The 13,453-nt window shown below is 42.8% G+C and overlaps 2 protein-coding genes across 4 annotated transcripts; one reads left to right on the forward strand and one right to left on the reverse strand.

The window, feature by feature from the left end:
- The first annotated feature begins 1,718 nt into the window (after window positions 1–1,718).
- Window positions 1,719–4,638, forward strand: LOC100829646 (BEL1-like homeodomain protein 11). 3 transcript variants are annotated; one of them, XM_024456848.1, is made up of 5 exons: window positions 1,719–2,227; window positions 2,344–2,860; window positions 2,992–3,392; window positions 4,052–4,112; window positions 4,210–4,638. In XM_024456848.1, exons 2-5 carry the CDS (start codon window positions 2,381–2,383, stop codon window positions 4,324–4,326), a joined length of 1,059 nt encoding a protein of 352 aa, XP_024312616.1. In that variant the 5' UTR covers window positions 1,719–2,227; window positions 2,344–2,380; the 3' UTR covers window positions 4,327–4,638. The 3 variants fall into 3 exon arrangements, with proteins under 3 accessions (XP_024312616.1, XP_024312617.1, XP_003559582.1); XM_024456849.1 differs by having other exon boundaries at window positions 1,719–2,160; window positions 2,348–2,860; XM_003559534.4 differs by having other exon boundaries at window positions 1,720–2,160.
- A 234-nt stretch (window positions 4,639–4,872) lies between these two features.
- Window positions 4,873–12,832, reverse strand: LOC100829956 (tankyrase-1). Its single transcript, XM_024457241.1, has 14 exons — window positions 12,711–12,832; window positions 12,489–12,590; window positions 12,233–12,292; window positions 10,598–10,762; window positions 9,630–9,761; window positions 8,110–8,249; window positions 7,905–8,015; window positions 7,644–7,769; window positions 7,237–7,389; window positions 6,392–6,490; window positions 6,214–6,315; window positions 5,888–6,058; window positions 5,715–5,794; window positions 4,873–5,178 (listed from the first exon to the last, which is right to left on the reverse strand). Exons 1-14 carry the CDS (start codon window positions 12,748–12,750, stop codon window positions 5,115–5,117), a joined length of 1,545 nt encoding a protein of 514 aa, XP_024313009.1. The 5' UTR covers window positions 12,751–12,832; the 3' UTR covers window positions 4,873–5,114.
- Between the last annotated feature and the right edge of the window lie 621 nt (window positions 12,833–13,453).

The following is a 13,453-nucleotide window of genomic DNA, read 5'->3' on the forward strand; positions in this document are numbered from 1 at the left end:
TTACCTTTAGTGATGATTTTTCTAGTCAGCCCTAAAGCACATAACCAACTGTCCATTGGATCAATGAATTGTGTTTTGTACTGTTTAGTTTGAGGCTCAATGAATTGTGGTTTAACTGCTCTGTTTGCGAAGAATAATGGTGGAGTACACCATGTTTTGATATGTCCTTTCAATTAACTCTTGCTCTTCTCTGTTAGTGTCCATATAAAGGCTGAAATATGTAGCACCCGACCTGTCTGCGCATAGGCACAACTGCAGAAATACAATACACATGCCCTTGTCCAATGGTTAAATTCACATTTGTTTATTTGATTTTTGATGGAGAGGCTAGCTGCCCACAAGGCACTACAATCCAAAGAGTGGTCAGTGTTTATGTGTACCAGAACAAATCTAATAAATGTTCGCAGTAGATTCATTGCAGACAATTGCATTTGCAATATCTACGTTGAGAAATGTGTTAGACCCAAGTTAACTACTCCGTGAGAATAATGTGTGTAAGCTTTTTTAAAATAAACTATTTTCTTTTTCTATATCTATAAGAGGGTCTCCAATTACATATCCATGTAAAAAGATCAAAATGAAAACCGATCACATTTGGAAGATGTGCATGACTATTGTATTGTGACTTCTGTCCTTTTCATGTTGAATTTCCTTGTTCATATCTTCATAAACATGAGCCAATTTGGGCATTAAAATTTACATAGCCGTACCTAAATATTTTCCCTCTCCCTATATCCACAGTTTGTTAGATTGTGCAGATGGTTTTCACCGAGTCGAACTCAATTTGGCTTTCCACATGATTATTTAACCAAGATATACAGTTGAATCAATACTGTATACTGTAGTGGCATCATGTGTATATATGCAACACAATGGAAGGTGATCAAAGGCGTGCATTGATTGGTCAAATGCGGTCAGTTCACAGCCCAGTTTGAACGCCACTGTAGGGATCGCCTGAACCCAAAAAAGGCACCTCTGCCCCAAGAAAACACAAACAGCAGCACCACACTACCCCTAGCTTAGGATCAGTCCAATCAATCACTTGGACTACTCCCCAATGACATTGACACCTCCCAAAACTGTATTTTGACCTTCTCCTTTTCTCTCCTCCCACACAGACTAGCTCGCTCTCTCTCTCTCGAATCTCTTGAAAGCTTTCTCTCTCTCTCTCTGGAATCTCTTGAAGCTTTTTCCCCCTCTCTCTGAAATCTTATTGAAAGCTCCTCTCTCACTCTGAATTGAGGACTTGTTGATGTTTGATGTAGCTACCATTTATGTGCATCACACACTTGTCAGGTTGGTCACCTTTATCATGCCATGCATGCATGATGCCGAAGCACAGAGGTGCATGAGGCAAGATCAATTGCTACTCTGCTTTGCTTGGTTCCACATCATCCATCCCATGGACAACTCTCCAAGCATGCATCAACAACAGAGGTTGCAGTTGCAGGCACCCAGATAAAGTTGCTGGTCTTTCCATAGATTAGGACAGCTACACAAAGCAGCACAGCACACTGCTCCCTTTTTTTTCTTTCTCTCTTTCTTTCTTGATATTCTACACACACCACCACCTCTACCCAGGCCAGGTCCCCTACTAGCATGTGTATGCGTGTATGCCTTTGCAGCCGGCCAGCACAGAGAGAGCTAGTAGCCAGTAGTTGCACTCCCCAAGAAAGGCTGGCCGGCCGGCCGGGCTAGCTACCCAGCAGAAGCAGCAGAAGCATGAGAGCATGGAGCTGTAGAGTAGATAGGGAGGGAGATGGGGAGACATGAGGACATGTACAGGACCAAAAGAGAGCTGAAGTTGCAGAGTTTGAATTAAGCTCCTTCCTTTGGTTGGTGTTGTTTGAATGCAAACACATGTGTGTAGTCCAACCTCCTCTATACAGTGGAGTACAGACTTTACAGTACATGCCCAATAGGAGTATTTCTTACTTGTGTACATGTATGGACTATTACTAGTGGAGTACTAGTACTATAAATATATCTTCAGCTGTCAAGACCCTTGCACTTGCAATAGTGGAGTACTGGTATAGAATCAATGTGCATAAGGATTAAAGGATAGATAGACATTGGTTTGGCTTGGCTACCTCTGCTCTACTACCAGTGCTACCACTACCATCACTCACCAGAAAAGAAGGAAGCACAAGCAGCCACAAGGTAGGAGCATGATAAAAAAATTTGGTTACCTAGCTGTGTTCATCTCTTGGCCGGTTTGCATAATAATGTCAGTGTAATAAGTACTGTTTTCATCACGCAACTCATCTTGCGTTGTTATTCTCTGTTTGCTTTCTGCTTCTGGTTGCCGAAATACCTGCACTGAAACTGAAAAATTGTTTCCAGACAGGACACCCGCATCCCCAACTGAATAATCGCTGACATGGTGGCCGCGCACCTCCAAGGAAGCAGCGGCTCGCCGAAGCAGCAAGCTCCTGCCGCCGCCGACAGCGCCAACGGCACGCTGCCCCTCCAGTATCCCCAGGAGCAGCGCGCCGGCCCCTGTTGCCACGCGCCGGGCCACCGCGGGGAGAAGGACGCCGCCGCCGTTGGCCCGCTGGCGCTGACGCTCGGCGGCGCCTCGGCCGCAACGGACGTCGAAGCCGCCTGCCGGTGCTGCCGCGCGCGCGCCGTCGACGCGCCGGCGCCGGAGATGGTGGTGGTACCTTCGGCGGTGCGGGGATCCCGGTATCTGGTCCCGGCCCAGGAGCTGCTGCGCGACGCGGTGTCCATGGCCGGGGCGAGCGCCGGAGGAGGAGGAGACAGCGACGCCGACGAAGACGACGAGGCGGCTGATGAGACGCGTGTGCAGGGGGCAGCGAAGGACGGCCTGCAAGCCAAGCTCCTCGGCCTTCTCAGCGAGGTTCGTTTCGGCCTTCGGCGTAGCGTAAAATTAGGCATTCGTTAGCTAGCTAATCTGTTGATTTCTGTTCCTCCCCAAATCCAAATGAATTAGTAAATCAAATCCATGGCGTTTGTTCTGTTCGTTTGCAGCTGGAGAGCCGGGAGGACCAATACTTCGAGGAGCTGGGCCGCGTGGCGTTGTCGTTCGAGCCGGCGCTGGGGCCGGCGGCGACGGCGGGGTACACCTCGCTCATGTCGCGGGCCATGTCGCGCCACTTCGGCAACCTGCGGCGCGCCATACTCCGCAAGCTCAGGCTCCTCCACGCAGCGGCCGCCGCGAGAAGGCCGCCGCGGGTGGACGACGGCGGGGATGGTGGTGGGGAGAGCGAGGAGGAGGAGGTCACGGAAGAGATGGTGAAGAGGCTGGTCCGGCGGAAGAAGCAGGCGGCGGCGGCAAGGGCGGCGGAGCAGGTGTGCAAGCCGATGAGGGGCCTGCCGGAGGACTCGGTGGCAGTGCTCCGGGCATGGCTCTTCGACCATTTCCTCGATCCGTAAGTCCTCTCTCTCTGTATCATAACAATGCTCTGCAATCGAGAAATTACTACTCCAAAATTGCTTTCTCACACGTGCACACTGGACACGGTCACGGTCTCCAGTTGAAAACCATGACCCTACATTTTCACACGAATGAATAATGATCAATTGCAAAATCACCATATTATACAAACCAAAAATCATGAAAATGTCATGATATTTTCATGATTTGCAAAAGTTTCACTGACATATCAAATCAACATCTATTTATCTTTTTTTTTAAATGGAAGCTTGTATTGATCCAATACATATCCTCACCCACATTTCATATCCAAATCAATGTATAACCTACAAACCAATAATTGCAATAGTGTTTCGCCAGAGATGTAAACCTTCTATTACTGCTTTCTTTGCGAGGACGATGTCTGCAATTTAAGTTTGCCAGGTGACTAAGATTTAAAAAAAATTCTAGATAACTGACGATCAGTGCAATTTTGGCTGTACATAATACTCGTTATCGCATAATGTAATTTCAATGGGGGATTTTCCACTGTTGCCCATCAAAGAGGCAAAACCCAACTATGCACATATGCTTCTTTTTTTTATTTTCTATACGGGGGAACATATGCTGCTTTTGTACTTACCACCTCCACTCTGCTGTTGCACCGGGAAGCAGGTACCCCAGCGACAACGAGAAGCTCAGGCTGGCCGTTAGCACGGGCTTAAGCAGAGGCCAGGTGAGTATCTATTGGATAGTAGTCTCAATGGCGTTGCTCCTGTATGCATAAGCAAAACTTCTTACTTACGAGTTGTGATGGACCCGTATATATGCAGATATCCAACTGGTTCATCAACGCGCGGGTGCGGCTGTGGAAGCCCATGATCGAGGAGATGTACAACGACGAGTTCTCCGAGGATTCCGTCTCCATGGACGACGCCTCCTCCTCTTAGTGCATCTCAAATTCTCGACGACCTAAGACCGGTTATCGTGTGAAATTCCCCTGTGTGTTACAAACCGGACCTAGTTTTCGTTCCATGCAATTTTGGTCTACGCTTACATGGAACTGTTATCACCTTTTGTCAGAGCTTGAGTGAGGTAGTATTAGTTAGTACCACTACGGAGCGGAACCAGCCATTATTGATGAATCCTTTTAATTCCCCCCTGAAGGTTCTGCAACATATGTGGTTGGTTGTCGAACTGTTTGTATTTTCGATGGAAGAGGATGGAAGAGCAGCTTTCTAGGTGCTGGTAATTGGGTCAAATGCGATGGAAAACATGAAAGCAATGCGAGTCTGCTATTTCCTCCGTCCATGATATAAAACGTCCACGCATTTCGAGGTTCAACTTTGACCATCAATTAAACTAACAAAATGTGAATTATGTGTTATAAAAATTATACCGCTAGATTCATGTAAAGAAGTTTCCGATGATATAATTTTTATAATACATAATTCATATTTTGTTGGTCTAATTGGTGGTCAAAACAAAATCTTGCAATTTATGCGTGCCTTGTATTATGGAACGGAGGAAGTACGACACATAATGGGTTGGTATGAATACAAATTGATGTGAGGGCCAAGTTCTTGATCCCCAGACAAGTGGACTAGATATCGAGTAACGTGGCGTTAATAGACATTTCCGCAAGAGACCACCACTTCATCACATGTCAACAGGCAGACAAATACATAACGAGAACCTGGAAAGGAACAACAAAACCCAGCAGGAACTCGCCAGAGCTCTAATTAGATGAGTTGACACATTGTACAGCCGAATGATCTTTCTTCATTGCCTCAACTGCCTCCCTGAAAATGTCAAACTTAAACAGTTTAGAAGACTCAAAGCTGGGGCTCAAGGTAATATGCGGCTGCCGTGTTTAATTTGTCTCAAAGCTTTCTACTCACTCCATCTTATATTAAGTGACTCAAATTTGACCAAATATGAATGTATCTACATCCAAAAAGCGTGTAAATACATGTAATATTACGTCCTTAATATGGGACGGAGGGAGTATTTGTTTTTACGACCAAGCATTTGTGCACAAAAATAATGTAACGAAATATACACCATACAAATACTTAACAAGCGTACAAGCAACAGTATCAGAACAGATGCTTCACTTGATAATATGCATAATAACATAATGACAAAGTGACAGTTGGAGTCACAACCATTTCTATGTAAGAAAATCATTAGAAGACATGTTCAAGAAAAGAAATGCATTCGCCGTCAGGGCCTCCCATACAGTTCCTCACAAAAAAAAAGGAACAACAAAATGCTTAAGGGCCTCCCCTACAGTTTCTCTTTACGAAGGAAAGAAGACAATGGATAGAAAGAATACCAAAATGCTTCATGTATATCCACATTTGCAGGATCCAGTTTCCCTCCGGCCACGAATGCATCGCATGCTTCTTTGTACTCCTATTTGCAGAATGAAAACAAGAAGCAGATTATCTCAATAGAGGGGTGACGTGTAAAACAGCAAAAGACCAGCAAAATGAAATATCATCTCACCTTGAGCAACATGAAGGCAGCTCCTTTTCGATAGTAACCTTTTGGCCAATTAGGCCGCAGCCTTATGCAAGCATTAGCATCAAGCAAAGCATCATGTGCTTCACCACTCTTTAGATGGCAAAGGCTCCTATTTGAATACATTGCTGCATCTTCAGGATCCAGTTTGATAGCCTGCATCATCAAACCAAATCATAAGAAGCACAACCCATGATCCCAGAATAAAGTAGACAATCATAAATTATTCATTTCCGCCCAGTAGTTAATCATATACCACAAATATGAAACTAGCAGATCGCTCCATTAGTAAAATGTCAACAACGTACAACCTTGCTATAGATTCTTGATGCACCAGCATAGTCCTGCTGCTTGACTGCTTTTGCACCGAGTAATTTCAGCTCAGCCTTCTTATCTGTAGCACATCCGTCGTCCTAAACCATTAAAAAAATGTATTAGCAGTATGCATCTGATCTAGCTTTCAAATAGGGGAAATGCGCAAAGATGTACCTTGGCACAGAACTTCAGTGCACTAGAGTTATGTTTCTTGGTTGCTTCTTCTGCATTTAATTTCAGCTGGACCTTGCTATCCTTATCACTTTGATTACCCTGAATCATGATAATTAAGCAGGCCATGACACTTATACGGCAATGTATGTAAAGTTAACAAATATGAAGAAGCTTAAGTTTAACAACTTTAAAAACTCAAACTATCCAAATCTAATCACTTTCTTCAGAGCATCAACCACTTTAACTCATAGGCATGGTTAGTTATAAACAATTGGAACGCGCTGAATGAGCCATTGAGGTACTTTCCACAGTTTTGGCCAAAAATTGCAATGATAACACTAAATCGGTAACGAACAATGAGTGAAAATGTGCAGCAAAACTTACTTGACAGGCTTGCAGTGAGTTAATACCACGACGTTATCTACAATTCTACATGAAACAACCTATTTATGTGCTAGTTTCGTGCGAGCAGTAACTACAAATCTGTTTCAATTTCTGAATTGGGTTCTCATTGAGTATTGTTGGGCTGTGTGTGGCTCGATGCTTTAATCTTACAGGTCTGGGTCGCCACACTCAAGTTGGATATTTTGGCTGACAGGATCCTTGCTTAGAATCTTTGCCAAAAAAATAGGATAGCCGTGTCCAAGTAATGATAGTTCTATATTTATATTTCTACAAATTTGTTATTTAGCTGCTAGGCAGATTTAATGAAAACGAACATGGTCAGGAGTCAAGACTAAAGAAGATAAACGACAAACGTCTTACTTCACCCTTAAACTCTGGAACAAGAAAAGGTCCTACAAATTGGAATGTCAAAATAACTGAGCTTAAAATTTAGTTTGTACCGTTTTCTTTGAATGCCTTGATTTTGCATGGGCAATAATTCCTTCAACGCTCCAGTTTGACACAGATCCAACGGGTGAAGTGAAAGGATGCAGAATCTCCACAAGCTTCCTTTTCCCAGAGTTTGCAGCGATTTCTATTGGTGTCATACACCCCTGTTATGTAAAAAAACAAAAGAAGGATATTTATGAGCAAGATCCTAATATTGTGTCAATAGAAGACATGGTCCATCCAATTAGCATGTTAGAACTAACAAAGGGATGCACTAAAGCAATAATAATCAAGATACAGCATTGCCTTGTGTTCCAAGAGTTGGCAACACAGTATCATCACCATAAGTTTCAGTTTAGATTAACAAGGAGAAATACAATCAACTAACAGCAGCAATTAGCAAGAGTTGGGAACTTACATGATTGCTAGGAATATTGGCATCTGCACCGACCTCCAACAGGTACTTTACACATTCAGATAAGTCTTTGTTAGTTGCTATCACCAATGGAGTCTCAGGATTTGCACTATTGAAATCAGCACCAGCCTGTGGATACAAGTCATATCTATAATAAATGTATTTACAGAATAACAGTTCGCATAAAATACAGGAATCCAGTAAAAAAATCCGCACTGTTTCCTGCACCACTTCAGAAAGAAAAAAGTGAATTGGCTGCCAGACCTTGACAAGGAGCTTCATGCACTTTAAAGCAGTAAGCTCACTAATTTTTCCAGAAGCAACACAAAGAACTGCAGCCATGGGTGTACCTAAATCTGCCGAGACCCTGTTTGGCTACAAGTTTTTAGGGAAAGAGGTCATTTGACACAAAGTAAAATAATTCAACATATAATTAGTGATGCACAAAAACAATTAAATTACTTATTACATCTGCATTGTGCTGCAACAAAATCTGCATGATGCCAGACTTCCCGTACGAGGCAGCAACATGTAGTGGTGTCCCTTCACAAGATAATACATCAACACTAGCTCCTTTAGATAGCAACAGTCGCACTAGTCGGTCCTTCCCTACAAAAAACATAAATGTATGCAGTGGCATTAAAGATAATATTTGTTTTAGACATTCTTATTTTAGGAAGCATCAACACCAAATAGATCAGTACTATATCATTCAAGTGATGTGTGTTCAGTTCAAGACACACGGCATACCCCAATGAACATGACAGCCTTAAGTACAAACAGGCAAATACACAATTGAATTTGACGTCATACCAGAGAGTACAAAGAACCAAAGAGGTGGGGAAAATTAAATCAATGAGGAAAGCTATACATGTGTTAGGTATGATTTAGTACTATCACTCTTTAAGTACAAACAGGTCACTATGCAGTCTATAAGCAAAAATGGGGATGGTCATTAGTAACCATCAGTATCGGCGATACGGATCCTAGTATCATGCGAAATTACGATTCTACCAGACATAGGCTATTCTTACCATAGGATGAATCGTATCTTGTAGTATCATTGTGGGATCGCAATACGTATCATGTTATCACTTGAATCAGGATACAGATAAGGATCCCACCCGAGGTGCAAAACATCTAGAACCAAGATTCGCTAAATTACACTTAAAGGACAGGCTGCTCCTAGTGCCGCACGGAAGGATATAAATAAGTAACAGACTCTGTCCGTGGCCGATGTGGTACTATACTACTATTGAAAGCTTAAATGGGATCCAGGGGCTGTTTGGTTGGAGTCCTGGAGAACATGACGAAAATTGTTGCCTGGTCAGGCGAGTTAGCGGCGATCGAACCAGGCATGCTCAGGCCACCGATTTTGCTGGCCTGACTCAGACGCATGCTGCCTGGATGGATGCGAACCAAACATCTTGCCGTCACATGTCCGGCTGACATCAGGCCAGGCTAGAAACACGTCAGGTCACGATCCAAACAAGTCCTCAAAGCCCAATTAGTTCCTGTCCGCACTAAAGCTCACAGTGCATGTATGATCTGAGTGGAAAGCCCAAGGACCACATTAGCTAGTTAAGCACATTTCAATTACATCTTCTACAAAAATAAAGTGAAACATGTTATCCTAAACAAAGCTTAGAACTTATCCTAAAGTATATATGTGCATTGATTTGATAATTACTTTTAAGTGTGTCAGAAATTAATTGATGGCAGTAGTAAATTACTTTATTTGTCTGTGTAATTAGGTTGGATACTCCATTTTAGGTATTTCTTATAATATGCAAAATAATTATACTGGAAAAATAAGAATCTCATATTATCGTGATACTATAATTTCATTATATGATACGATACTACTTGCAAAAAAATGATACTACCTAAGATCCCAATACTGAGAGCGTTGACTAAAACTAGCAACTCTCTTTTATGCAGCAACAGACTAGTACATATCGAAAATGTTAATAGGTGCAGAAAGGGAACCTTCTTTTGTAGCATAATGCAGAGGAGTAAAGCCTTTGTTGTCTTGCTTATCGGGGTCAGCACCTTTATCAAGCAAATACTTTGCAGCAATTGTTTTACCATGCGACACCGCAGAAGCCAAAGGTGTCATGCCTGCCAAGTGTTACAAAGTAATTAATCAAATCATACACGGACATGTTACCAGACTATCACAGCATAATGTGAGGCATAAAAGTTCTACAACACATCATAGTAGATCAGACCACAATTACAACCTCAACATATGAAAAGCCACACATGATGACATGAACACAAATATTGATATCTCAAAGGGGGCCTTGTCCGTCAGATGGACCGTGTACAAAAAAACGCATATCGGATGCAATGCTAGAAGCAAAAATCACTTTTCAGATGTACATGGAGAATAAGAGGTACCAGTCAGAAGCAAGAATTCATTTACATGGGATTCTTATAATTAGGTAGGATACCTCATAGTCACATCCTGTAAAGAAATACAGAAAAAAAATCGAAATAATAAAATGCATTTAGCTTTGGAAACTGGAAAGTGACCTGGGAAAATCCGTGCACAAAAGAACTTATGCATAGACTTATTTAAGGCTCAAAACCACATTACATCAGGGTAATAAAACAGTGTAAAAAGGAGGCAACAAAGGGAGAAATTGTTAAATAAGCACAAGAGAATGGAGAAATTGTATGCATACAACAAGCAATGAGCCCACATTGACAGTATGTGTATCCATTTATAATGGTAGCATGCCAACACTACACAATAGCAGACCATACGGTACAAGAAACAAGAGCATCCAGTTGTGTAAGTCCAAGGGAAAAGATACCATGGAATGCTGACAATTCAAACCCAATTAAGATTTACTTCAGGTATACCAGCTAACGTTATGTTACCAACAAAAAACGAACTCATGGAAAAATTAAAGCATTTAATCTAGCAAAAGTACACTCTACACACATACCAGAATCATTATTAGCTTCAGCATTGATGTCAAACCCAACCTGCTCCACCAAGTATTTGCAAGTCACCATTTTCCCCGTGCTTGCTACCTCATGCAGTGGCCCAGAGTCCTCCATCGACGCACTGGGGTCTCCATCCATGCCATCCAATATCATGGGTGGAGCCACTGTAGGACACCCATTATTTTGGCAAGAATTCAGCGATTAACTATGTATAATATACATACATACAAAAAAACTGACAACACACTGGGGCTATACAGCACGTCAACAAGGCAGAGCCCATGTCCAATACCACAACCAGCGGTGAGAAGCAGACTTGGGCGATTGGGTAGGAAAAATCAGGAATGCAGCAGACGATGGTAATTTACTTGGATGCCTCACTGACAACTTCTATATTCTCCATTATTCAACACGTTGCTAATTTTGTGCTATTAGTATTGGATAGCAGGGATAAAGACACAATAATGAACTGAACTGAATCACGTGTACTCACTTCTAGAAATCCCCATTTTCCCTACCATTTAAATCTTTCGCTTGTAATGTAATTGCAATCCTAAGGAACGAAAAGATACCTTGGGTGAGATTGTAAAACTCAGGGGAAAGGAAAACATTGCCAACTGCTCATTTACAGTCGTAGGAAAAGCTGTCAGGTAGAGCAATAGCATATTTCAAATCACTGCCATGGTGGCACCTTCCCCTAGACGAAACCCGTAGGTAAATAAACATTTCACGTTTGCCTCTTATTGTTTTGGACTGCCCACCGAGATTTCCATTTTTGGCTCCACTATTTTGAACTTATTACTTTTCAGCCATGTGCCATCATTAAAAAAATTCTACTGCCTCAGGACTTCTACGGTTACCCCAAATATTGTCGACTACGGATAATCATAGTGTTGTAGTTCTGTTCAGTATTTAGAATTACCGTGGTATGCTTTCTATAGCATCAACTTGTGAAATGTCACTTGCTATCCATTGGATCTTATTTTTTTTGGTTGAAATTGTTATTTTTAGGTCTGTACACCCCTTATCTGAATCCTAGGCTCCTAGCTCCAGCAATATTAACTAACCCCTCAAAGCTCAGTTTCCAAAAAGCCTCACTAAGGCACAAACTTATTAAAAGTCTAATTCATATGTTCACAATGCATGAAACGATATCAAAGCTTCTTGGGGAAAATTGATACATTCCCAAATCACGAAACAGTACTGCCGATTGACTCCAGAATGGAAGGCATGTACTGAAGTATGAGCACATAAGATGGGCAGTGTCAAGAAGCTGTCCTGAGCCTACAGAAATATTTACTGCTATAAAGACCTCAATTGGTGGCACTAGTCCATCACCTTCAAACCAATTGAGACAATAGGGGGTATGAATTATTTCATCCGAGATCACAATAAATTATATACAAGTCTGTAGCAAACACATGAGTATTGTGCTAGTTATTGTATAAGTCACGACTAGGAACCAATAAGAAACAACTCCTATTCCACCTAGTATTACTAGATTCAACAAATAAATACATGGAGACTCCCAAACATGCTAGCTCCTCGGGCAAAGACACGCAACATGAGACCAAACCAAAAAAAAGCAGATTGGAAACACCGAAACATACAAGTTAAAATTATCTAGTACTCACTAATTTTGGATTGTTGGAGCACCACGCCCGGGAGTAGAAAAAACACTCTCCTAATTTTGTCTGGGAGAAGGCAAAAAAACCTCACATGCATATAATTCCCACAAGACCAAAACCCACATGTTAATAATAAAGGCCGCGCCGCACAAAGCACCGAGGCCAAAACCCTAACAAAACCCAGATCGCTTGCAAGAAAAAAGAAAAAGTATAAAGACAAATTCGGCAGGAGAAACGGATACGAGAAGCGGGGGATTCTCACTGCAGACGAGGCTGGGGTCGACGCCCGACGATGCAATATGGTGATTCATTGTCTCCACGCTCGACGCCAGAAAGCTATTAAGCCCTTCCCTCTGCTTAGAAGCTGGATGCACAACAAGGACAACAGTACCACCACTGGCCATTAGAAACGTCGACTCGAACGGATCGAGAAGCAGAACCCCCCAAAAAAATCAGGATCGGAGCTAGTGGTATCCGCACGTACTCATCTGGCCCATCCTGTTCTGGGAGGCGAAGTAGGTCATGCCCGAAAAGATGCTCTCGCTGCTTCCCTGCTCGGACCCGCCCGGAGGCCCCCGTCCGCCGCCTCCGCCTCCGCCTCCAACGCCGCCGCGGCCTCGACCTCCACCGCAGCCGCCGCGCCTCCCACCCGCCATGTACACACCACCCTAGAAGCAGTGAGAGCCTGAGAGGATGAATTGGTTCGGTTTGGGTCGTAGGGCGGGGGTTTTGGTTTTTGGTTTGAGGCGGCGGATGCTTCCCGGGGAAGCCAAGTAGCCAACCTGCTTTCCGGTGACACTGGCTCGTGGTGCCGTCGGGCCGCGAGCCCACGACTTGCCGCTGATATTGGGCCAGGGCTCCTCGTGTATCTTACAAAGGTTTTTCTACTGGATTCAAATGGGTCTTGCTACAGTAATGAAACGAAAACAATGACATTGGTTCACGTAGAGATTTAGCTTACGCTAAAAAAAAGCGTAGAGATTTAGGAGTAGCATTGACTTCAATAAAACTCATACGCTGACTATGAGTAGAATTACTTTTGATATTTTATTTCATAATCTATTCAAAATCATCTATCTATGATGTTGATGGACATCATGACTTCATATTTTTACGGATCACTTAATTCAAAAATATCGATGATACACCCCGCTTAGATGTCTTCTAGAAAAGAAAACTAAATTCAGAAATATACATGAAGATTCGCCATGGGATCCCAATTCTAAA

This window comes from Brachypodium distachyon, chromosome 1, assembly GCF_000005505.3.
Source record: "Brachypodium distachyon strain Bd21 chromosome 1, Brachypodium_distachyon_v3.0, whole genome shotgun sequence".
NCBI lineage: Eukaryota > Viridiplantae > Streptophyta > Magnoliopsida > Poales > Poaceae > Brachypodium > Brachypodium distachyon.

Bases quoted from the DNA above. Each gene is read 5' to 3' on its own strand.
- LOC100829956 (XM_024457241.1), bottom strand. From the start codon at position 12,750: ATGACCTACTTCGCCTCCCAGAACAGGATGGGCCAGATGA. The intron at 10,763-12,232 runs GTGAGTACTAGA...GGTGTCCTACAG, and splicing joins GCTCCAACAATCCAAAATTA to TGGCTCCACCCATGATATTG. The intron at 6,491-7,236 runs GTACAAACTAAA...ATCATGATTCAG, and splicing joins CAAGGCATTCAAAGAAAACG to GGTAATCAAAGTGATAAGGA.
- LOC100829646 (XM_024456848.1), top strand. From the start codon at position 2,381: ATGGTGGCCGCGCACCTCCAAGGAAGCAGCGGCTCGCCGAAGCAGCAA. The intron at 2,861-2,991 runs GTTCGTTTCGGC...GTTCGTTTGCAG, and splicing joins TCCTCGGCCTTCTCAGCGAG to CTGGAGAGCCGGGAGGACCA. The intron at 4,113-4,209 runs GTGAGTATCTAT...GTATATATGCAG, and splicing joins CGGGCTTAAGCAGAGGCCAG to ATATCCAACTGGTTCATCAA.